Source organism: Mesocricetus auratus, unplaced genomic scaffold (genome assembly GCF_017639785.1).
Source record: "Mesocricetus auratus isolate SY011 unplaced genomic scaffold, BCM_Maur_2.0 Super-Scaffold_2245, whole genome shotgun sequence".
NCBI lineage: Eukaryota > Metazoa > Chordata > Mammalia > Rodentia > Cricetidae > Mesocricetus > Mesocricetus auratus.
Window position 1 is genome coordinate 2,719,200 of NW_024429180.1, and position 24,825 is coordinate 2,744,024.

The following is a 24,825-nucleotide window of genomic DNA, read 5'->3' on the forward strand; positions in this document are numbered from 1 at the left end:
GGGAGCTTGAAGAAGAAATCATGCAGGACCGCTGCTGCCGCTGGCCTGCCCTCAAACTGCCTCAGTTAGCTTCCTTACACACGTCAGGGGCCACCTGTCCAGGCTGGGTAGCAACCACAGCGGACTGGGTCCTTCTAGGTCAATTAACACGTAAGAGGACGGTCCCTCTTCCCAGGTGACTCCAGGTTGTGCCAAGTCGACAGCCACCGGCTGCCAAGAAGCAGCCAAAATGAAGATGCGACCAACAAAGCTTGCTTCAAATTTATTTTTGACAAGTTCATGAAAGGGTGCAGCTATACGGTGTGAATCTGAGGATCAGACAGGATAGTAATATAATCTCCCCCACCCTCACCCCCTCACCCCACCCTGGTCTCCTTTCTTTCTCTCCTGACTGAATTGTAGTGAATTATAGAGGCTATGGAGGGGAGGTGTGACTTGACATTTTACCCTCTTAGGTGGAGAGGAAGGCCCTCGAATTTCGCTTTGGTCTTCTCTGGCCAGATCACGTCACTGCTGTGAGCTAACACCAGCCACAGGTTTGAACCTGAGAGTGGAGGATTGCAAGCGGGCCTGCTGGCCGGACTGTGGGGGAGGGGACCGCATGTCAGCATCAGCTTTTTGTTCTGCATCCTGTCGGGGAAGTGTCCTGTTAGCAAGGGTCCCATGTGCGACACAACCTTAGGCATGTTTGAGAGATGTGTGCCCCTTGTCATGTTCTGGAGGGCTCGTCCCCTAGGGGGTCAGGGACAGAGCCTCCCCCAAAAGCTGGCTCAGCAGGAAAATGACTCATCATGGGGCCGTTGCAGGTTTTCATTGACATTTGAGTCAGGCTTGTGCGTGACTTCAGTCTAGAAGACAAGTCAATCTCTGGCTTCAGTTTCCATTCTAGTCCATCCCCTACTTTTTGCCAAATGCAATCCCTTATGTCATACCCCCCTGCACAGGTATTTCTGGGCACCCACCCGTGATTTCCTGTTACCAGATTTTCACCGTGGATGCCTGCCCTTCATGGACCTCAAGTTACTAAGGCAAAACCAATAGGACACAGATGAGCGTCTACTTGCAGCACACTTTAACCCCGGGGATCCGGGAAGAAACGTAGATTCCTGGATCTAGATACCAATTCTGAAGGTCTAGGCAGGACCATGGGATAATAATAATCATAGCTTTGTTATTTATTATTATCATTACTGTTATTTTAAAACTCTCCGTGGACAACCAGCTTTGGCCGCTCCTGTGAGGAGGGCTCTCTCTCCTCACCTCCTTTTAGCTGGGCCAGGAAGACATTCCTCAAGAATGAGTGTTCTGGGACCCGATGGAAGGGAGGGGCTCCAGTCTGAGAGGTGAGTAGGCGCCCGACAGGTTGAGGTGGCAGGAGAGCATTCCAGAATGCTAGATAGCATTTCCAGAGGCAGGGGAGTGAGGCTTCAGGGGGCAGCACAGCCGGCGGCCTTTGTACAAAAGTTGGGGGCAGAGAGGACCAGGAGACCCAGGTGTAGGGGTGAGCCCCACAAAGCTATCCGCCCTAAGGGCGGGTTAAGGAAATTTAGGACAGGTGGAGATAAAAGGAAGTGAAAGAGAAAGGAATTCATCTTCTCTCTTCCTCTGGAAGCCTGACACACTTCTGACCCCCCAGCCTTTTGTGTGTAAGCTCTTATTCTGGTAAATAAATATGTTATATTCCCTATTGTATTGACCTTTCACATCACCCAGGTCGATGGGCCGTGTCACTAGGGAAGCTGTCCTCCCTCTCTGGAAACACTTCCTTTCTGTTCTCTTCCATCCTTCCTTTGTTGGAGAGGTTGGCAGGGAGGGCTCTGCCCTGCTTCTGCGAGTCCCCCTTCCTGGACATCTCTGTTCCCTGCTCACAGCCCTCAGGAGGTTCCTCTGTGTCCCAACCAGGAAAACGGAGGGTTCCAGTGGAGGGAGGGGGCTCGGCCCTCCTGCTCAGACGGTCCCGGAAGGGCTGCTTCACCGTCTGACGGAGGAGCACGGGTCTCTTAGGTTCCCGAGTGTGGATGCGTTCTGAACGTCCAGTCCCTTGGATCTTTGGAAGGCGGTTGGGTTTTGTCAAGGTCAAGGGATAAAAGACCCACACTCTCGAAAGTCTGTTTAGAGAGGCTGTGCTGTAAGGGTTTCTGATGCGGCTCCTCTCCAGGAGCTCATGGCACTGTCATTCGTAAAGCGAGAGCCATGTGGTGGGGGTGGGGGGGTGGGAGAGGGGGAGGGGGATGGGGGGGTGGAGGGGGTCCCCGCAGGAGTAGACAGTGCCTGTGCCCTGGTGGCTGCACAGAGGGAGTCATGGTACTGGAGGAAAAAGAAGCATGTGGTTTACACTTCCAGTCTGGGTTTGTGTATTACAGGCTCTGGGGGACATCTTTTAAGTTTCGTGTCTGCCCAGGTGGTTTCACGTAAGCGTTGCCGTTCTGAGTTCTGTCCAGTGCCCCTGTGACTTTAGTGACGGAAGCGAGGCATCGTCACCACTCGCTGGCACCAGCCCTGGGTGAAGCTGCCTCTGAGCACTGGCCACATCCACAGACGGCCGTTTAAATAATTCCCCCAAATGGCTTTGACATTTAAAAAAGAAGCACTTAGAAAGTCATTCATGCTTATTAAGGAAAATTTAAAAATCAGGCTCAATAGAAGGAAAGAAAGCTGTTTGTTCTGCATTTCAGACACAATCGTTATTAGTGTTGACTTCTATTCCGTCTCTTTCAGACCTTGTATTTTCAGGCGTAGGAAAATTTCCAGTCTTCGTTGTGCCTCCCCCAAGATGCTTATGTGAGCAAAAGGGAGGTAAAATTATGTCTAGGATAAAGCTTGAAGGATTCAGATCTACTTAATCACCGTGTCTCGGATTAACGGTGGAAACTGGCTCAAAAGCACCGCACAGTGTGAACTTAGGATAAGCCGTTTAATTAAAAGCGTACACAGTCTCTGTAAACAATGGCTCTCACTGTTACACTGAAGGGGCCAACGTGGACTGAATTCACTGAGAATGTACGTCAAGTGCCTGGAGACTGGGTAAATGGTTAATTTTTTCCCCATTGCTTGTCCTTGTCACAATTGCAATTAAAAAAAAAGAAAAAGCTCCCACATCCCCATTGAGGTCTTGGCAAGCCGTAAGTAGAAAAGTGTGTTTGGAGAGCCCTCCCACTCTGTGCAGCGTCAGAAACCTCATTTATTTTGTATTTAACTTCATCTGAATGGGCAGAGGAAGGCTTTAGGTCCCGCCTCCCTTTGTGGAAGGGCTGTGGAGGTGGATTTATCTGTGGCCTCAGGCTTTCACGGGTAGATTGATCCCCCCCCCTCCTTTCGACAGCCTTTCACTTCCAAAGTCTGTTTTTCCTCATGTGAGGGGGGAAAAGATAAAAGTCCATTGTCTTGCATGTGTAGCTCTTTTAGGTACAGCAGAGCGGCACATCGGGTAAAAGCTCTGTATGCCAAAGCCTTGATGACGGTCGAGTTCAATTCCCTGGGGCCCATGGCAGAAGGAGATTCAACCCAGACAAGGATCCCCTCTCTGCCTGCATACATCCCCCTTGGCGTGCACGTGCCTGCACACAAATAATAAACGCAGCTAAAATTTACAACGAAAACGAGCTTATATACTCCTGTACAGGACACAGGTTTGAGTCCCGGCACCGATGCCAGGTGGCTCACAGCTGTGGTAGCTCCAGCTTCCAGGGGATCTAAGCCTCTGAGGGCACATCAGTGTTCACACTTATATGTTGTACATGCAGACATAAACACATACATACACACAATTAAAAAGTAAAACAAGTCTCCTTCTAAAAAGAAAAATTATCCCAGTGGGCAGCAACTGTGCATATTTATAGGGCGCAGTGCGATGCTTTGATAAGCGTTTATACTGTAGGATGATGAAATCACACATTTGATTAGCATACCCATCACTCATTCATGCCTTTATCACTTCATGTGTCTGTGAGAAAACACTTTTTTGAAACAGGGCCTCACCCTGTAGCCCTGCCTGGCCTGGAACTTGCTAGACAGATTATGCCGGCCCCAAACCCAGATCCGCCTGAGGGATTGGAGGCGGCATGCGCCACCACGCCTAGGCAGAAATTAAGTGGACGTGTGCCTCAAGTACCGCCAGGCTGCTGAAGCCATTTTAGAGGAGGGCTAGGAAGTGGATGGTAGGTCCACCAACGTGGCTCATGTTTCGACTAGCCCACGAGAAGGGAGGCCTGGACCACCCTCGTTTATTATGCTCATCCTCCTCGCTTCCTGTTTCCATTTTCGACTCTGGTGCTGTCATTTGTAACCAGGGAGAAACCCATGCGGTTTCACTTAGCATTTCCACGGCACTAGGGCAGGGTCCTGCGACTTCTCAGGGGGTGTTGTTTGTCGCCCGGCGGTAACAGACGTGAGCCACCCCAGCACTGGCTGTGTTCTCTCGTCCCTGTCCATCTCACCGATTTTGTCAGTCGCTGGAAGCGTGGAGCGTGGCGGGGTGGTGGTAGACACCACTGGCCCTGGCTTAGCAGCTGGACAAGGGAGCTGTTGTGGCGGCTGCTGTTGATGCTATCTGGAGGAAGGGATGTGGCCTGCAGGGCCTTAATGGGGGACTTCCCAGTTATTGTTCGGAAGCAGGTATTACTGTACATGCCTCATTGTCTTAAGCACAGGCCAGTCTGAGCCAGAAGAGCTGAGGAAAGCGCCGTAGCCTATTTGCATAATTTCCTCAAGGTGGACTTTCCCTTTGCCCCCCTTTCAGAAGAAGGTGTCCCAGGGTTCGCCTAGAGGCCCCCTCTACCCGGTGTCATGTGTGCCTCCTGGGAGTATTCAGAGCTACGTGACCAATCTACCGGTTGCTGTGTCTCTCATCTATAAATTATGCTGGTCTGCTGGCTTTGTTCCTTGTGAGCCCTGTGGAAATACTTTAGGTCAGCTTAACAGGTACTAGCAGAGATTTTACGAACCAGTAACCTGAGGCGGAGCCATTCTTGTATTTTTCTTCAGAATGGTTTGGAAGGGAAAGGATGAGGTTTAGCTTACAGTGAATGTCGGGGCTCACACCGACAGAGCTAGATGCTTGAATTTTTGTCTGTTTTTTCTCACCGAGAGTGCGCTCTTTGGCCTTTAACTTGTATGTGTGTGTGTGTGTGTGTGTGTGTGTGTGTGTGTGTGTGTGTGTGTGTGTGTGTTGAATAGAGGGAAGATTAAAAAAATCCCAGCTCATGTGAACCCCTTTGAGGTTGGGGTTTGCACAAGCCGCGTAACCAAAAGAGGGTGCTTCCTCCTTTATCCTGTAAGCTCTGTTTAGGTGAGGCATTGTCTGCTGGGTTCATAGCGCTGGGTTGGCGCTGTGTGCTGAAAAGCAGCCAAGGATAGATGACACGGGCACACGGACACCTCCAAACATGGTTGAGGCTGAGTTTCAGTGACCCACACCTGGAGCTGGGTTTCCTGAGGAGGAAACAAAACAAAAAAAATCCCAGGCATACTGTGTTTTCCTTGGCTTTGTAAATTTCCATCTCCGACACTGATGACCGAGATTGCTGTTTGAGTTACCGTTACCACAATCAAAGTAAGTTGGTAAGACTCCTGGTGTACGGAGCCTAACGGTTCTATTTGCGGTCCTAGGAGACGGTGAGTCTCCAGTGAGCCCCTTTCCTGTGTTTCCAAGCACCCCTCTTCCCCGCATTAGGACTGGGGTGGAGCAGTGGACAGGGCGGGCAAAAGTCCTCAAAGGTCTGAGGTGCTTCGTGAGGGAGGGTTTGTCAGGTTCAGACAAACAGGAAAGTAGGACGTGGAACGCTGGATGTGGGGGAAATAAAGGAACGAGGAGGAGTATGTCCCAGGTAGGGTGGGCTGTCTTTACCGAAAGGCTTCTGGAATGTCCCATGGCCTCCGACAGAGCCTGTCTGCACAGTGCACCTCCTAGCCTCCGCCATCATTCCAGCCCCGACCACGGCTGCTTCTGCGCCTGCCCCTTCCTGCCCTTTAATGTAGCTTCCCGGAGAACTCTGTAAAGTGGATTACCCGGCTTCCCCTCCGCCCGTCTTGACAACGGTGCAATTGGAGTTGCAGTCCAAAGCCCTGGCTGGCTCTGGCGACACCAGCAGGTCAGGCCCGGTCGTCTACCTCAGTAGCTGATTCAGGAGGCAAGGGCGGCGAGGGGCGAGGAACAGAGAAAGGAGCATTGGGCTGGGGAGCAAAGATTTTTTTTAAGTAGACGTTACTAGGAATAATAAGAACATTAATAAATAAAAAGGGTCACACACCGAACGTCTGTCCAGCTCAGTGAACCTCCTCCATACAGTTGGGACAGGCATTTGGGATGGGAGCTGTGGAGCGTCCTATTAAAATATACACTTTGGGTATGTCATTAACTTACCACCAGAACAGCAGCAACAACAAAGAAAATCCATGGCAGAATCAGAGCCAAGAAAAAAACCTGTTAGTTTCATTGCCTTCCTACTACCCGAGTTCAGTCCTGCCTGGGTGTGTAGCCTTTGTTCTCTCTTATGCGGGCTGTGCCGTTCCCACAGGGACTCAGTCCCACCTCTCTGTGTGTCCTTGGGTAGATTCTGCATATAAGAGAAAATGTGCGTTTCTTTTTTATTTCTGAGATAGTGTGACTTGCTTAATATTATGGTAAGCCCATAATCTAGTTCATCTATCCTTTTAAAGCGGTCTATATCACAGTTATTTGTGTGTGTGTGTTACACCATCCATGTGCATACAAACGCACACACACACACACACACACATTAAACGTGGGGGTCAGAGGACAACTGTGGAGGGTTCGAGTTTCTCCTCCTGCCGCGTGGGTCCTGAGCCTGTCAGGCTTAGTAGCGGCTGCTGTTACCTACTGAGCCATCCTGCCAGATCTCATGCATTCATTTCTGCCTGAAGAAGAAGATTGTGCGGTTGAAGAGAACTTGCAAAATGTGGATGACTTTAGAGAAAAAAAAATACAAATGGTTCCACATGCTGAAGAGAACCAGTGGTCACATTTTGTGTTTTTAGTGTGTGTGTGTGTGTGTGTGTGTGTGTGTAATGTGCGCGCGCCTCTGTAGTGTGCGTGTGTGTACATGTATGTGTGTGTGAGTGTGCGTGTATGTGCAGGTGTCTGCACATGTGAGTGAGTATGTGTGCGTGTGTGAGTGTATGAGTGCGTGTGTGTACGTGTGTGTGCATTTGCACGTGTGATGCGTGTGTGTGCGTGTAATACTGTAAGCATTTTCTCAGTAGCTTCAGATGTTACCAGGCAACAGCGTTGATCGGGTTTATTATGCAATCTAGTTCAGAGCTTTATATATTGACCTCTGATTGGCCGCTGGCCATGAGGCCTCTTGTCACCCGCTTCCTGACTTGTACTCGTGGTGACAACCTGATTGCCATCTAATGGCTGTTGAAGTTGCTGCTGTCCCCACCTCAGTGGACCCTGGACCTGTCAGCGTGGTGAGATGTGTGGGTTTCCTCGGTGACGGGCAACTCCTCGCATCACTCCTCTGAGGACCGGACAAGCTGGGAGCCTCACCCGGGAGAACTGTCAGACACACACTGCTTTGCCATTTTAGAGGGCTCACAGGGCCACCTCCTGCTCAGTTCCTTCTTGGATCCCCTGCTGAGGAACACTAGGACAGATGGGGAAAGCGCCTTACATCTCTGGGAGGCAATATGTGAGGGAGCCTCCGGCTGATGGCCGCCTTCATCCTTGTGTTGTTGGCTCCGTGAGGGGCCCTGCTCCTCCACGGTACCTGTCCCTATCAACTCTGGCCTTTCCTCGATTGGCCGTCCCGCTTCCTGTTACGTTCCAGTGCCGTCTGGTCTCCATTTGGCTGCTTCTGGTACCTTCTATCTACCATGTAACTTCTGGACACCTTTTCTTTCCTTTGGCCAGCAAGCCGAACAGACGTCAACACACTGTGGGAAAGGTTTATCCGTTTGCTCCCTTTGTGGCTCTGGTAGGTTCCTACTTGTGATTTTTGTTTACCTCCTCGGCTAGAGAGAAGGAATGGCCACTTTAGAGACACAGACAAGCATATGTGAGTTTTGTTTTCTTTTTATTTTGCCCTTAAAGCTCATTTTGGTGGCATAAATATACTTTTGGTATGCCGAGAAGCTGTAACAAAGTTTAAAAGCCTTTAGGTTGAGGTGATGTGTGTTTATTCCGTCTGGTTATTGGCAATAGCAAGTACAGTTTTGAAATTTACATAGACTCATTGTTACTACCAAGTTCGTTCATTTTTTTGAGACAGTATTACTTTAGCCCAGGCTGGCCTCTAGCCCAGGCTGGCCACAAACTCATGGTGACCCTCTGCCTTAGATGTGAGCCACCTTGCTACATTGTTTCTGCTTTCTAAAAAAAAATCAAATTATACTTATGAGTCCCGGGCTTCGAACTCAGGCCACCAAGCTTGGTAGCAAATGCTGTTAACCCACGGAGCTGTTACGCCAACCCCATTATTAGTACTTTTTAAGAGTCTAGTTACAGCATTTTGAAATACACCACGGTTTCACAAAATAGTGAGTTTTGCGGAATAGCATTTCTTAGCTGAGAGAAAAAAAAAGGGGCATTTTAATTGTTACTTATTTACTCCTTGGGTTTTGACTTGTGGGAGGTTAAGAGTGCATGGCTCAATTCTATGTTTTAACAAACGACCAGTCGTACATAGTTTTACAAGCACTTCGTTTCGCCGTCAGATTGAAGGTAAGCAGTGTCCCAACACTAGCCCTGCCTGCGAGTGCATTCTTCCCTAAGGTGCACGTCGGTCCTGCACTGTATGTCGGGCTGTGTAAAGTTCCCCAGGAGCCCAAGGTGGACCCCAGGGGTTCACACTGGAGGAGCGAATTCACCTTGGCTTGGAGGATCAGGTAGGCTTCCTGGGGGAAGGAGGCGCTGAAGTGGGCTGAGCATGAGCAGGGGCCTGCAGCTTCCCGGAGTGTGGTGGACAGTCTCCTGGGAGGAAGAGGCCTAAAGTTAGCCTTCCTAGGAATCAGAAAGCGCCCTGGGAGAATTCCTTGGTTTCCCTGTAAGCTTCCGTGGTTTTGAGTCCCCGGAAGGTGGGAATGAATGTGTGTTGAGCTTGTGAGAACTGAGTGTTGTCTGTGGCAGTGTTCGCTGGGCCCTAAGTTACTCCAGTTGGCTGTCAAGCTCTTCTGTTGGACCCCAAGTGCACAATCCCGCGTGTGCTCTTCACTGGAATTTAAACCAGTCAGTGGGTCCAGGAACTAACTTGGTGACATGGGTGATAGTCTGAATCCAGAGGCCTGACATCCACCGCGTTTTAGAGGATTGTGAAGGAGAACGTGGCCACCTGCTTCCTGTCCTCTGAAATGGCATTTCCTGTGGGTGCTGCTCTGGCCAGATGATGTGACCTCGTCCTGAGGTTTGGAGAAGCCACATCCTCCTCAGAGTCTTAGGATGGGAGGATGAGTGCGGCGCCTTTCAGCTCCCTCGGTGGCTATAGGTCTGAAGCATCCTGAGAGGTTATATAGCGAGTTACCCGACAGTCACATCCCAGCCCCAGAACTTTCCTTGAGCTGGGCCATTTGAAGGTGGCACTGATCCTGGGACGGACAGGAGACTGTGACTTCTTTACGTGGTCTGGGGTGTAAATAGAAAGCCAAGATAGGGCGTGGGAGCCATGTGAATTTCTTCCTCCTCCTCCTCCTCCTCCTCCTCCTCCTCCTCCTCCTCCTCCTCCTCCTCCTCCTCCTCCTCCTCCTCCTCCTCCTCCTCCTCCTCCTCCTCCTCCTCCTCCTCCTCCTCCTCCTCCTCCTCCTCCTCCTCCTCCTCCTCCTCCTCCTCCGAGTCAGGGTTTCTCTGTTGAACAGTCCTGGCTGTTCTGGGACTCACTTTGTAGACTAGGTTAGCCTTGAACTCACAGAGATCTGCCTGCCTCTGCCTTCCACGTGCTGAGACTGAAGGTGTGGGCCACCACTGTTGCAGTGTTACCTCCTGTAGACACAGTTGAGAACCTTATCGAACACGCACGCACGCATCAACCCCTTTTGCATAAACCTCTGCCTGAGAAATTTTTACAAGACTTCACTTCTTTTAGAGCCTGGCATATTTTCTCCTGGTCATGGTTTACCTTATGGAACTGAACTGATCATGTTTGCCTTTCTGTCCTGGCCGCCTAGAAATCCAGAGCCAATTAAATAAGAGATAAAGTGACTGCTAAATTATTAAAGGAAGCATACGAAATTCCTTAGGAAAATGACTGGCTGATGGCATGAACACCTGAAAACAACCGTCATGGTCAGCAACAAAAGAGAACTGGGGTGTGTGCGTGTGTGCATGTGTGTGCGCTTGTGTGTGTCTGTGTGTGTGTGTGTGTGCACGTGCGTGTGGTGTGGAGACAGAGACAGAGAGAGGTACGTGTACATGCAGGTGTGTGCTTATATGCACTCCGGTGGGTGTCTCATATATGTGAAGCCCCAGAGGTCACCGTCTGGGATCTCTCGCTGAACCTGGAGGTCATCCACTCCGCTACTGGTTAACAGATTAGCTCCCAGATCCTCCTGTCCGTTCCCCCGCCAGCGGCTGGCTTGCACTGCCACACCCGGCTTTCACGTGGGCGCCGAAGATCCAAACTCTTGTCCTCATGCTTGCTTGAATGGACATTACATTTTGGTCTCTGCGCTTTGACTTCACAGCCTGAGGGAGCTCAGACTGCAGAGGTACAACCCCCAACCCCTCCCCCACCCACTAAAGGATTTATTTTTAGCTGCTGGAGCTCTATTGTAATGTATTGCTACCGTGCAGTTGGTGGAACTGTCCTGAGTTTAAGACTGGAGTCTCCTTTTTTTTTTTTTTTTTTTTTTTTAGCATGGGAATAGCAACAGGAGTTTACGCTAAGTGACCATCCATGTGCCAGCAGGCAAAGACGGGTTTTCTACTTCGCTAAAACTGGGTAGGGTCACACACAAACATTGACGATATCAGTAGTTGCTGGCTGACATTTTTTTTTTAGCACTTTGAGCACAGTTAGAATAAATCAGTTTAGCGCAATGTCACGGTGTAGTGTGCGCCCACGGGGTCCTCACCCTTGCTGGTCACGTGGCCTCTGCGTGCACTGAAAGTCCGAGTCAGTTCGCCTGTTTGAGAAGCAGGGCTAAGTTGTCTAGAGTTGAGAATGGTAGGTAGGACAGTGGAGCCTATCTTGGGTAACCTATGTTTTGATAACCCTCACATCGAGACCAAACCTACTGTGGTTTGGCTCAACGACGCTTCTAAATTTTGAGTTGGTTCTTCTTTAGTTTTACAGGATTATAACTGAACAACCGCCCCCTCCCCATGCTTTTATAAATTCTCCTGTGATCTCACAATGATTTTTCAAACTCATAGGTCATATTATTTTGGGATGCAGCATTGATTAGAAAACCTGAATTTTGAAAGATAACCTACTACAGCCTATCCAGTTTCTAAGCCTTGGATAATAATTTCCCCTCCCTCCCTCCCTTCCTTCTTTATTCTACTTTTTTTAAATTTTGGGACAGGTGGGTCTTGAACTTCATGTGTATTTTAGGAAGGGGATGGCCTTGAAGTTGTGAGTCTTCAGCCTCCACCCCCAGAGTGTTGTGATTACAGGCGTGCACCCCTACTCCTGGTTTGTGTGGTGTTAGGGATTGAAGCTAGGTCTTTGTGCATGCTAGGTAAGCCTTCTACCCTCCGAGCTGTGTTTCCCACTCTTTAAAAATGAGTTTATCATAAAACCTAGTCTCTCTCTCTCTCTCTCTCTCTCTCTCTCTCTCTCTCTCTCTCTCTCTCTTTCCTTCTTTTTTTTTTTTTTTTTTTTTTTGGTTTTACAAGACAGGGTTTCTCTGTGTTGTTTTTGAGGCTGTCGGTCCAGCCTGGCCTCGAACTCACAGAGATCCGCCTGCCTCTGCCTCCCGAGTGCTGGGATTAAAGGCATGCGCCACCACCGCCTGGCTCCTTCTTTCTTTTTTAACACGGGAGCTCAGCTTTTATTCTAGGCCAGCCTTGAAGTAGTTGTCCTCCTGCCTCGGGTTTCCTGAGTTGTGGAATTATGGGTGTGAGCCGCCACACCCACCAATTTCTAAATGAACTGAGTAATGTGTTTATTGAACAATTAGCACCCCTACTCAAAAGGATTGCCGGGGGTGTCTAAATGACTGTGGCAGGTGCTCGAGGGGAGGAGGGGGGATGGGCACCGGGTGACCTTGACCTCTCAGTCCCCACTTGAGTTCTGTTATACTCTTACCAGCCTCAGTCACTGTGCCTGGAGGGCGGGAGGTGGGGATTGTATGCTTGTGTCTTCTGGTCCTCCCCCCCCTTCGGGCATTCCGTACTTGGAGCCTGTGGATGCTCTGGGATTTAGGCCCACTGTTTACTGACTGTTACTAAACCTGTATCAGTTACTCAAATGCTTCCTGATTGTAAAGAAATAAACAGAGGCACTAATATGAGGCTGTTCAGTCCCACGGTCAGCGCGGGCATCCCCGTGCACCGTCTTAGCAAATCCCTCTGATTCTTCTATCTTATTGCTTGGTGACTTTTTTTTTTAAAGTCACTCCACCCTGAGTAATATGACGAAATCATAAAGAGAGCAGCGGGCTTCTGGAAGGACATTGAGGGTGCAGCTAGTAGGATGCCGGATAGTGACCTCACCTACTTCCCCGGGCTTTCCAGGGTGTCTCTCTTGGTAGGATGATGCCTTTGTCTTCGCTGCCCATCTGTTTCCCTCCTTTTTTTTTCCCTTGAGGGACGAGGCTTTTCTGTTTTACGCGCTCCACTCTGATCGTCTCCATCCTCCAGCACTGGGCGCACACCTCCTGGTACACACGTGCGTTGGTGTGTACAGAGAAAAATGTTCATGGTAAATGCTTTTGTTATACACGCGGAGCATTAATGTATGGCGTGCCATAATCTCCCCGGCAAAAAGCGGTAGATGCGTGAGATTTTGCCAGCTGCTGCCTGTCCTTCAGGGAGTAGCAGTTCCTCGCCCATGCACCTCCCAGGACCGCCCCCCTGCTTGCTTGTTCGATCCTGTTTGATCGGGACCCACATATTTGGCGGCATTTACCTGTACCACAAACGCGTGCACTCTCAAACTGCAGGCTGTAGACGGGGCCAGGCTGCCTGGCTGCGAGCCTCAAGAGTGGAAGTAATTACGAAGGAGGAGGCTCGCTGAGACCCAACAGGCGTTCTTTTCTGCCCTGCGCTTTTTGGAGTCAAACGGATTTGGCCCACGCCACGTGGAACAGACACAATGAGGCTGGTCTTTGAGCACAGAGGCAGTACACTGTGTATTGTTCTGTTTGGGGGTTTGTTTCCCTTTGGCCGGCGAGCAGCAGGAGCCTCCCATTTTCCAAGCTGTAGTAACACCCCTGGAGGCCGGCCTTCTCGGTCATGCCTTCCCACCCCTCAGGCTCTGCACATCCAGCAGGGAAGGCTGACCCTTCGTGCCTGGGAATCTGGCTTCCTTTCCTTCCTCTGGCCAGTGGTGTGCCCGCGCCTCAAGCAGCAGGGGGACTCTCAGCGGTCCCTGCTGCAGGTTTTCCGACCACTGTCCTGGGTGGAGAATGCAGGCTGAGAAGTATAGGACTAGTGTTAGAAATGACAAGAAGGAGCTGGTCATCGAATCCCCCCTGCAGTACAAGGATTCCGCGCAGGGAGACGCGGAGGCGGAGAGCTCTGTGCTGGTAAGAATCCCCCGCCCCGGGCCGACCCACACTCAGGGCTTGACTGTGCTGCTTAGATGAGTCTGGTGACTCTGTCCCTCTCTGACTTTCTGACTGCTCCGTCTGTCTCTGGTGCAAGCCCTCTAGCTCTCCTCCTTGTAGGCTGACCTAAAGTCCGCTTGCATTCTTGCCGGTGAGGAAAGAAATGTTCAAGGGTGAACAGGTTTCCAGGAGGCAACTCTGCGTAAAACACTTTGGTATCGTTTAAGTTTTTTGTCACACCTGGGCCGCAACTTTTTTTGTTTTTCAGAAATAAACTCAGGCAGGGATGTTTTGATATCAACCCGGGAGCTGGGAAGACAGGACTTTGCAGAACTAAGCCCTATTGTGCTTTGTCTGTTTATATCAGTGAGAAAACAAGGCAGGTTCCCAGGAGAGCTTTAAGAGTGGAGTGTGTTCTCTGCCCCTTGCTTGTTTTCATGGGGTGGGGGGGGAGGGGGTGGGGGTGTTGCCTCAAGCGAAGTCAAAGAATCGCAGCTGTGAGGCCAACAGACAGAAAAGCTGATGTTTTAACATCAGTTAAATTCACAGCAGTTTGGACAAAGTCAAGTGCTCTGGCGGGGAGGAATGTGAACAGCGGTCGTGTTGTTAGCCATCTACGAGTAGGCTGTGCTTGCCTTAGGAATTTTTTTTCAGTACAATACAGGCATATAACTCCTTAAGCAAGCTGCACGAACCACCAGCGTGCTCTGCAGAGGACAATCGAGCCTTTCACACAATCTGTCAAAGGGATTGTCAAGCCAGTGCCTAGTGTGCCTATGTAACTCTCTCTCTCTCTCTCTCTCTCTCTCTCTCTCTCTCTCTCTCTCTCTCTCTCTCTCTCTCTCCCTCCCTCCCTCCCTCCCCCTCTCTCCCCTAAATATGGAAGGCCGGTTGCGGCTACTATAGTATTCTAGTACTATAGTGTTTGGTTTCTAATTTACCGCCTCGGCAATTAATTAGCTGTGAGGATGGGAGCTTAAACTTTTCCGAGAACAGATGTGACATGAGCAGAATCTCTTTCCTTGGTGATGAGGGAGGTTTGCCTTACACCACACTGCCTTAAAAATTGCTTTGCTCATCCTAGACGGGGTCAATCAAGTAAACTGATCTACATCCCCCCCTCCGCGCCCTCCCCCCACAGCTCATTTTCATCTTAGACACTTAACAACCCCCCTCTGGTATATAATGTTTAGAAACAGTTGTCTGTTATCTTAGATCCCTCTTCCAGCCTGATGGTTTGAACCACCCGCATGCCTGCTAGAGGGAGCCCTGTGTGAGAGTTGGTGGCTTGGGCTTCCTGGCGGGTATGGTTCAAATGTTCTCTGTCGTGGTTCTCCTGGTGTGTAGAAATAGCTATGCAGAGAGGGTCGAGTGGCTTTGTAGTGATGTTGTGATTTGAAAAAAAAATAGCATAAAAGTGACTTTTAGAGCATTGGCTTCTCTTTCTAGTTGAAGTTCAGTCGCCCCCCCCCCCACATTTAGGTTGTAGTTATTATTATTATTTTTTTTTAGCTCAAATCTCACTCCAGACAGTGACAGTTCCACAGGGAACAGCAAAAGACAAGGCTGGGCCGGCTACAGTTGTACACGGAGAAATTTTTGCCCCTTGGGGCATGGAAACTTCTGGTCCAGGGGAACGGTGGTCCGGTTCCGTGCACCTGCAGAGAGGCGTGTGGAGAGGGAATGAAACCAATACATCCTGACACCCTTCTTATCCGCAGGGGTTTCCCTTCCACAGAGGTAAACAAGATAAGAGCGAACATCTGAAGCCAGGATATGGGGGCCTGGGGGGGCACTCACTCAGGCAGATCACTGAAGACAGCTGCCCGCGGCAGAGAGGAACTCAGCAGGCTGCTGGGAGCACAGCTTGTTTATTGGGGGGGGCGCCGTAAAGTGTGCAGACACAGGATCAGCGTCGGGGTGCTGATCATCAGTAGAGCACCAGGAACCCCTGAGTGTGTATGAGGGTCCCTAAGCCTGTAACTTGAGTGAACTCTATGGAGGGATGTTAGCTACCGGGAACATAGTTCATTTAGGGAAGTAACATCACCTAGCTATTACGTATAAAGAGTCCCTAGGAGCAAATAATCAACCACTCAGAAGGGACGACTCATGGTTAATAAGGAATGTAGCTAGTACACCCCCATATCTGGGACGGGATCCCCGTTCGAAGCCTCGTGTGTGCAAGGTCCCAAGTGCTTGTTCTGAGCAGCGCCGCAGCCCTGGAGTGGCTGAGTGAGGGACAAGCTGCATTGCCATGGTTACTGATCTGCTCTGTGTGCTTCCTGACTTGTCCTGTGAATGTCAGAGCACAACTCTCTACATCTGCCTGTGTTGGAAAGTGCATGGATCAAGGGACTTTCTCCTGGAACACATCAAGAACTATGCCTGGATTTGTGTGTGTGTACGTGCATGAGTGCATGTGTATATATGTGCTTGTGCGTGTATGTGCATGTGTGTATGTGTGTGTGCATGTATGTGCATGTGTGTATGTATGTGCGTGTGTATGCACGTGTGTGCGCCTGTGTGTATGGGCATGTGTTCGTGTGTGTGCACTCTCGCGTGTGAGCATGCGTGCGCGTGTGTGTGCGCGCACACATGTGTGCATGCTTGCCTGTCAGAGACCAAGCTCGTGTCTCATCCCTCGGGTGTAAGGAGCTTAAGTTCCTGTCTCCATCTCATCAGCACTAAGACTGTGAGAACACACAACCACTGCCTTTATAACATGGGTCTGGGGGATCAAATTCAGGTTCCCCAGCACAGCAAAGCACTTGACTGACAGCTCTCTCCCAGCTCTCATACACCTTATTTTTAATGATCATATGACATTCCCCTTCAAGTCTCTACTTTAACTGGGTGGTTACTCGGCTTACGAAAGTACTGGTGCATATACCTTGAAGCGCTTTCTGCAAACCTGCTTATCCTGTGAGCCGTTGTGCTTGGCACTGCTAGCTCCTTTTCCTCTGGCCTGACACGTTTGAGGTTTCCCTGAGCAGTGATTTGGGGGTGGGGAGGGCGAGGGGCAACTAGGAAAGCCATTGTTGGTGGTGGTGCTTTTGTTTTCAGATAGGGTCTTGACCAGAGCCTTCTGCTTCCTCTCCTGTGAGTGTTGGGATTTCCAGTGTGCAGGCCTGGAAAGCTGGTTTTTTGCTTGTTTTTTGGTTGTTGTTTTCTTTGTTGTCTTTTTTCAAGACATGGTTTCTCTGTGTAACAGCTCTGGCTGTCCTGGAACTCACTTTATAGACCAGGGACTCACAGAGATCCTCCTGCCTTTGCCTCCCGGGTGCTGGGATTAAAGGTGTGCCCCACTCACCGCTACCCAAGAACAGCGTGTGTCTAGGTAGTATAAAGCCTCAGAAGCCAGAGGACTCAGCTGACAAGCTTTCTTGCCTCTGCGTAGTAGCAGAAGGCAGAGGAGACCGGTGTCCCTGCCCAAACCGTTGATAGCGACTTTGTGCCTGTGGAGGAGGCATGGGGAGCACTGGCTGTTTATTCTTCAGTCTAACGCTCTCCCAACTGGGCTATTCCGGCAGCTGCCCTGGCTCTTCTTGATGTCTGGGTGTTGTCTGTCCACGGTGAGCACTGCTCTACCCTCCCGTTGGTTCTTGGTAAGACCTTATTCTAAAATAGTTACTTACCAGCCCTCTAGAGGAAAAGGGTGTGGCCATCCCAGAGTGTCTAGATCAGTGGAGTTTCTGTGTCGGGGTTTTTTATTTTTGCGAGGCAGGTCGGGCCTGCAACACTGGTCTTGGTTTGAGAGTTTGGCAATTGGAAGATGTCAAGATAGGGAAGGGCCGAACTTTGCACGCAGCATAAAGGAACTGATGTTTTCACAGACATGGTTTAGGGTTTTTTCTTACATACTTTTGTGAGATTTGCAAGCATTAAAAAGATGAATTTGGGTTCTGACCTGAACATTTGCTGTCACCCATGTTCACTAAGCAGCGAGGTGGCCGCCCTTGGGCCCCTTAGAGAGAGAGAGAGAGAGGGAGGGAGGGAGGGAGGGAGGGAGGGAGGGAGGGAGGGAGGGAGGGAGGGAGGGGGGAGGGAGGGAGGGAGGGAGGAAGAGAGAGAGACAGAGAGAGAGAGCGAGAGCCCTAGAGGACTCAGCCTCCAGTGGCCAACCAGTGTCTCAGCCCCTCAGACAGAGGGAGGAGTCAAGGACTTGTTTTACTGTAGACTCAGTAGACTGAGGGAAGGATTTCACCCAGGCCCTAAGATGAAGTCCGTGGTGGTCACGAATTTTAACGGCCTGCAGGACACGGTAGTCACACTGAGAGGGGGCTTGTCTCTGCGTACGCTGCCTTGGAAGGGTGACGGTTGGTGTTGTCCGGCGAGGCATTTATTTCTTTGTCCGTCTGTGTTCCAGTTTCGTGAGGTTTAGGGACGTCTCCACCACCTTTGTGAGGCGGCTCACTGTCAGGTGGATCAGGTCGGGACATTTTTTCTCTCTGAGAGCCGCAGATAACTTTCGTCAGTGTGCCCTGCTTTTCTGCTTCGTTTGTCCCTCCATTCCTTCACTCAGCCGCACGCGCAAGACCTAAGATCCGCCAGGCTTGCTGAGTGGTCACTGGGATGCAGAGGCCTGTCCTTCCCAGGTTATGGAGACCTGAGTGGTGGAGGGACTCACTTAGAAATGCTTTCACAAAGCCACGTGCGAGGCTAATCTCACATGCTTCACAGAAACACTTAGGAAAACATTTAAACCCACGCTCTGGGATAGCTTTCCTTTCCCACGGGCTGTGGGCCTGTCTAGTAGGCACAGGGGTTCCCAGAAGTGTTTGCACAAGGGAGGTCCCCACTCTGACACACTTGTCTTGCTAAGGGATTTAGGAAGGAAACTTTGTAAACTGCATTCCTAGAAAGAGCAGAGTGGCTGGAATAAGCATAGTTAAGAAGCCAGCCCCCTGCTGCATGCCAGGCACTGTTATGTGCCTGTTACATACGTGATTCTGTGGTTTCTCACCACCCCGGCAAGCGGGGAGCCCTCGCTACTCCTGTGCTGGTGAGGAAACAGGCCCAAAGGGGCGTGGTAGCTGCGTCTACATTCACAGCAAGCCGCAGAACCAGGATGGCAGAGGCGTGGTCAGGTTTCCTGAGATCTATACCTGTGCATGCATGCGTACATGCGTGCCCGCGCGCACGTGCACACACACACACACACACACACACACACAAACACACTTACTGGCAAAAGTAAAGGTATTTGCTTAAGCCTGCCATTGTGAAGGGAACAATAGATAAGAAAGGTTAAAAACAAACACCTCCATTAAAAACTTGAAATTCAAGCTGGAGAGATGGCTCAGTGGCTAAATGCTTGCTGATCTTACAGAGCAATGAGCTCAGTCCCAGGACCTACGTGGAGTGGCTCACAGCTGCCTGTCTGTAACTCTAGCTCTACCTCATACCTTCTTCCCAATGGGTACCCAGCACATCTGAATTCAGAATGGTTTGTGTGAGTGCATGTGCGTGCGTGTGTGCGTGTGCGCGCACATGTGTGTGTGTGTGTGTGTGTGTGTGTCGGTTCACTGGTGTACAGTGAGCGTATGTGCAGGCCAGGGCTTACTTAGCCTTAGGTGCCCATTCTACCTTGTCTCTTGTGGGGGGGGGGCGGCTCTAATTGCCCTGGATCTTGCCAGGAGGCTAGCCTGGGCTGGCTGGCATAGCCCCAAGGACCCAACTGTCCCCATCCCGGCAGCCCTGGGAGCACCGATGGCCGCCACCATGCTTTTCTTCAGGGATCCTGGGGATGGAACTCAGGTCCTCGCGGTTGCAAGCCAAGCTCTTTACTGACGGAGCCACCTCTCCTGCCCCAGAATAGCCACACTCTAAGTGCTCAGTAGTCACACGACGCCGTGGCTACCTCACCAGATACCACCAAGTATCGCTTGTCCATAAATTTACACTTTTAGCCCCAAAATAGGAATTTGTCATTGGGGGTGGCGAGTCACTGGATGAGGTGACGTGTTTGTGAGCCTGTAGGAGGGAAACAAGTGATGTTAGTGTAAGCCTGGGTGCCCTGGCCAAGTTTACTCCTGCAGGGCCTGCTTGCCCGGTGACAGTCTGTGGGCATCCGAGCGTGTATTCCAGAGTACGATTATTACCAATGTCCTCCAACGGGGACACGCGTGCTGTTGGAGCGAGCACTCCGCCTTTCCTCTGCGGAGTGAGACGGTCAGGCCTCCACGGCCGCGGCACGGCTAGCTCAGCAGCACTCAGAGCTGACCAGAAAAGGCCTTGTACTCACGTCATCTCCGCACACGCGGAGGACGGGGCAGCTTAGGGCGGAACGGAGACATCGGGTGAACGCTGCCGTCTGCCCGTGTGATGGGTGGGGGCCCGTCCTGGGCTTGTGGCTGGGAGACCTCGGGTTTCCGTCTGCATCACCGTCCTTCAGTCCTCTAAGTCCTCTGAGCTGGTTCCTCGTCGTCTATGAGATGTGACGCGTAGCCTGGCCAAAGATGTGCTAATCCGATGGGTAGAATTTTACTGAAGCTTGGCATACATGGCTACACATGGCCCCTGGCAACCCGTGTAGTGGGCCACTGCTCTTGTCTGTTGAAACCCTTCAGTGACCCGTGACCACCACTGTGGATTTTTGTGGTTTTTGTTTTCATTTTGGTTTTTGGTTTTTTCAAGACAGGGTTTCCCTGTATTGTTTTGGAGGTTGTCCTGGATCTCACTCTATAGACCAGGCTGGCCTCGAACTCACAGAGATCCGCCTGCCTTTGCCTCCCGAGTGCTGGGATTAAAGGCGTGCATCACCAACGCCCAGATTTTTTTCTTAAAGTTTCTATTACATTGAATTTAGGGTGCGTGTGTGTGTGTGTGTGCGTGTGTGTGTGTGTGTGTGTGTGTGTGTGTGTGTGTGTGTGTATGCATGCACATATGTCCACAGGTGTACTTTAGCTGCCAAGTCATGTCTCTGTTCCCAGAGAAGGATGCTTAAAGGTCACGTATGCAGCTTGCCTGAAGAACACAACATCAGTAAGCAACAGAGCTAGGAGGTTTTGAAAAATAATCTCTAGCATAGAATCCCCCAAAGCAGATGGCCTAGTAGAGCCCCATTGTGTGGCAATCATCGTGAGTGTTTGCTGAGACCGTGCTGGGCCACCCCAGAGCTTCTGAGTCAGGGGGTCCCGGGTGCGCTTGCATTACTGATAAGCTTAAGATGTTGGCACCGGACGCCTGGGGCTGGGCTTTGAGAGCCTCTAGACTGTTACAATGAATTGCCCCCACGACCCCCAAAACACACGCACCATCTTCAACAGTGCTCCGTGTTTTGGGGACTAGAACTTAAATTCTAGCTCCCACTAATACCTGCTCTGCCCCAGCCGGTCTCTGCCGCCCTTTCCCTGTAAGCCTGCGGGAACTTGTTTGCGAGCGGAATATCCTGCAGACATTTACTCCACAGCCCCAATAGCTTAAGTTGAGTGGTTATGAAATCAGACTAAAACCGGCTTTTAGAGCCTCTTTGTGTAAGTGCTTGACCTCTTTGCTTCCGAGTCTCAAAAATAGCTTGTACTATCTCAGAAGAATTAGGAATTTTTAGGCTATGATGTTAAAGAAGGAAATACACAGGTTGTCTGAAAGAGTCTACTGTATATGTTTATTGTCGGTCACTCCTTGTTTATAGGAAAATAACAGGCAGGGTAGAGCGTGCTGGGGCTCCACAAGGCCTGCCTCCCCCTGGCCTCTGTATGGCCTGCGTCAGAGAAAGGGGACACTCTGCTCGTGGGCACGGGGCACAGGGCAGGGAAGGAGGTTCCCTAAAGTCCTGTCTTGTCTTCCTCTCTTCGCTAGAATTCTCAGCAGCATCCCTGCTGAGCACAGCTGTCTAAATGGGAGCGAGTTGGTTGCATGGGTTTTATGTAATTGGTACTGGACATCGGCGTCATTTCCCCCTGTTGGAAGGGTTTTGTATGTGTGTGCGTATGTGCGTGCGTGCGTGCGTGTGCGTGTGTGTGCGTGCGTGTGTGTGTGTGTGTGTGTGTGTGTGTGTGTGTGTGTGTATGTCTCAATTCCCAGGCTTCTCTCCTGTGTAGAGCGCCTCCCTCTACAGCCCCCCCCCCCACCTGACGTAGACTGGTGGTGATCACCCAGGTTTGGACTAGTCCTCTGCCACCCCCTCAACTGGATGCCAGCATGCCTGAAGTGCCCTGCACATTGGTGCCCCGCCCCTTGCCTGCTGCACCCACACACCCCTCCCCCACCCCGCCCCAAACAAGCCCACTGTTTCTCTGAGCTTCAGGATGCCCCCATCCCATTTGCACCTACCCATGAGCATGCACACTGCAGTGATCTTCGATGACTCGTTCAACTCCAACAACTTCCTTTAAGAAGCACCGTGTTGCGGGGATGGGGTAGGGTGGGAAGGGTGGGGGGGGAGGGGGCAACCCTCACTCACCCCTGGCAGCGAGTGAGGTATTGCTGCGCTGGGCCAGGCGTGGTTTTAGCTCCTGGATATGCAGTCAAGCAAATAACGATGCCTCAGCTCGAGGGAGACTTAAAAATCTGACGCAGCCAGGCCAGGGAACCCCATGCATCCCGGGTCACCGCCTTGCTACTCATTCCGCCCCTTTGCGTAGATGCGTCTGTCTCTCGGGCTGCGACATCTGTGGGGCTGTGCCCTCCTCACCCCCGTGTCCCAGAGACCTGGTGTGTGGTGCATGTGGACAGGTTCAGTAAACGTTCTCGGAGAGTAGGGACACATCTTGGCCACTGCGTTTTCACATCAGGAAGGGAGGCTGACAGCTGTCTGTGCTCACACGCTCACCCTCATCCTGGGAGAGCAAGGACTCCTCAAATCCAACAAGTTGGGAGTAGGAGTTGATAAGCGAGAGTCTTGGGTAAGCGGGCAGACAGTACGGGAAGGCTCTCGAGGACCCTGCCCTGCCTTCAACTTGGCTGCTAGGCAGCTTTCATCCTCTTGAAGAGAAACCAAGGGAAGTCCTAACTTCTTCATGAGCAGGAATGATGAGTTTCTCGTTTCTCAAAATAGAGCTTACCAAGAGGCTGCCGCTTCCTCTGTGTGCTATTTTAGGAAGGGTCTCATGTGTTAACACTCGGTAACTGAGACAAAAGAAATGTCTAGAAGGTTCACAGGAAGTCCTTGTGGCTGGAGGATGAACAGCGGGTTACTCTTTTAGTTTTTGAGACTCGCTCTTCCCATGGTGTCCAGAGCTTGTGTTTTGGACCACAGCTGAGCTGTGCTGTGGATGAGAGCTCTCTAGGTCGGCTGGGGACTTGGTGTACCGAGTGGTTCTCTGTGTTTTAGAGCCCATCAGAGAGGAGGGAGCCTCAGCTGAGGAAAACGCCTCCAGGAGATCCAGCATTTTCTCACTTAGTGATCACTGCGGATGGGCCAGTCCATGGTGGGTGGTGCCTTCCCTGGGCTGCTGGTCCCGGGTTCTATAAGAAGGTGGGGTTGAGCAAGCCATGGGGAGCAAGCCAGTAAGCAGCTCCCCTCCATGGCGTCTGCATCAGCTTCTGCCTGTAGGTTCCTGCCCTGTTTGAGTTCCTGTCCTGACTCCCTTCAGTGATGAACAGCAATGGTGAAGTGTAGCCTGACTATAAACCCTTTCCTCCCCAACTTGCTTTTTGGTCGTGGTGTTTTCGTGGAAACTGTAAGACTCCTTGGACACTGTATTTTTTTTTTTTTTTTTTTTTTTTTTGGTTTTTCGAGACAGGGTTTCTCTGTATTGTTTTGGAGGCTGTCCTGGAACTCACTTTGTAGACCAGGCTGGCCTCGAACTCACAGAGATCCGCCTGCCTCTGCCTCCCGAGTGCTGGGATTAAAGGCATGCACCACCAATGCCTGGCTCTGTATTTTTTTTTTATCCCTGGTGAGGAGTATTTGTAGGTAGTGGGCCTGCCCGACCTCAACAGTATTCACCGCCCCTGCTGCCGCCTTGCCCTGATAAACACCACCTAACAAGCAGCTTACTGTCTCTCTTCCCCTGAAGGCTACACCCTGCTGCCTTTGTGGACTTAACCCTACCGGGAGTGGCTTCTCTGAGCACCTCGGTCCCCACCCACGCCTCCCGTCGCCCCGGGCACGAACTGCGTCCCTACTCAGTCCAGACGATAATGTGAGCTTAATGTCAGCCTTGGGCTCAGCCCCCGAATATCGGTGTCATCTCTATTATAGTTTTCTCTCTGTTAGGTCCTTTGTCTTCCTGTCATTGTGCGTGTCCCTGCCGCCGTGGACTGCTTTATTCCATGTGTTCATGGACGGTGGAGGGCACTATCCTCGAATGGGTCTGTGTAGTTGAGCGCTCTCGAAGCATTCACTAAGAGAAAAAAAGGGAGAGGCGTGCCGTGCAAGCTGTCGTTGAAGTGTGTTTAGTAACAATATGATAAGGTAAGGTGCATCTGGTGTGTGCCCAGGGTCTGCCTGGCTCTGCCTTTCATGTGTGTTAACCCAGCTGCCCAACACAGCAGTCCCCTGATGACGGTTCCTCTCATCTCTCCCCACTGTTCCGCCCGGACGTCAGTGTGATTGCCCTGGACAGCAGCGGGGCCAGGCTCTGCGGGAGACCAAGCCTCTGAGACCGTCTGAAAGTTTCCACAGTCCGGAAAAATCAAATAAGGCGCGTGTGTCAGTCACTTTCCCGTTGCTGAAAAACAACGCCCTTCCAAAAGGCAGCACAAGGAAGTGGCCTATCGTGACCCTCAGTTTGAGGGTACGGTCATTCCGTGAGGAGTTCATCATGGTGGCAGGGGTGTGAGGCAGCTGGTCACGTTGAGCCTGAAGTCTGGAAACACTGGGAGATGAATTGCTCGGCCTCCTTCATCCTTTCCCTGAATCTGCTGCTCCAGCCCGTGGAATGGTCCCGTCTTCCTGTAATGTAGGTTTTCCCACACCCCAGCCAACCTAACCTAGAGCGGCTCTCACAGATGGGGCCAGAGGTTTGGCCTCTGTGGTGGTTCTAGATCCAGCCAGAGGATGACAGTACAAACTGACCGGGTGGGAAGTGAACGCTTCCTTTAGATTTTGAAAACAAATCCCAGTGAATTATCCTTGTGGCCAAACCTCCCTGAGCGTGTTATATTAAAAGTTCAGTCTGTTGGGCGTCGGTAGCACACACCTTTAATCCCAGCACTCCTGAGACAGGCCCATCTCAGAGTTTCGAGGCCAGCCTGGTCTACAGAGCGAGT

General features: G+C 51.1%; 1 protein-coding gene and 1 long non-coding RNA gene across 21 annotated transcripts in view; one reads left to right on the forward strand and one right to left on the reverse strand.

The window, feature by feature from the left end:
- The window catches only part of Dock9 (dedicator of cytokinesis 9), a 252,776-nt gene that overhangs the window by 82,916 nt on the left and 145,035 nt on the right, over positions 1–24,825 (forward strand). For 3 of the 20 annotated variants that reach the window (XM_040743809.1, XM_040743414.1, XM_040743866.1), the window contains exon 1: positions 13,358–13,644. The exons of 13 other annotated variants lie outside the window; for them this stretch is intronic. In XM_040743809.1, coding sequence (XP_040599743.1) covers positions 13,525–13,644 — 120 coding nt within the window. In that variant the 5' untranslated portion in view covers positions 13,358–13,524. Of the gene's footprint in view, positions 1–13,357; positions 13,645–24,825 lie in introns of those variants that run through there. 4 more of the 20 variants (XM_040743835.1, XM_040743933.1, XM_040743677.1 and 1 more) reach the window with 2 other exon arrangements.
- On the reverse strand, positions 8,020–13,218 carry LOC121139950. Its single transcript, XR_005876737.1, has 3 exons — positions 13,026–13,218; positions 12,611–12,774; positions 8,020–9,580 (listed from the first exon to the last, which is right to left on the reverse strand). It is a non-coding gene; the product is annotated as an uncharacterized LOC121139950 (long non-coding RNA).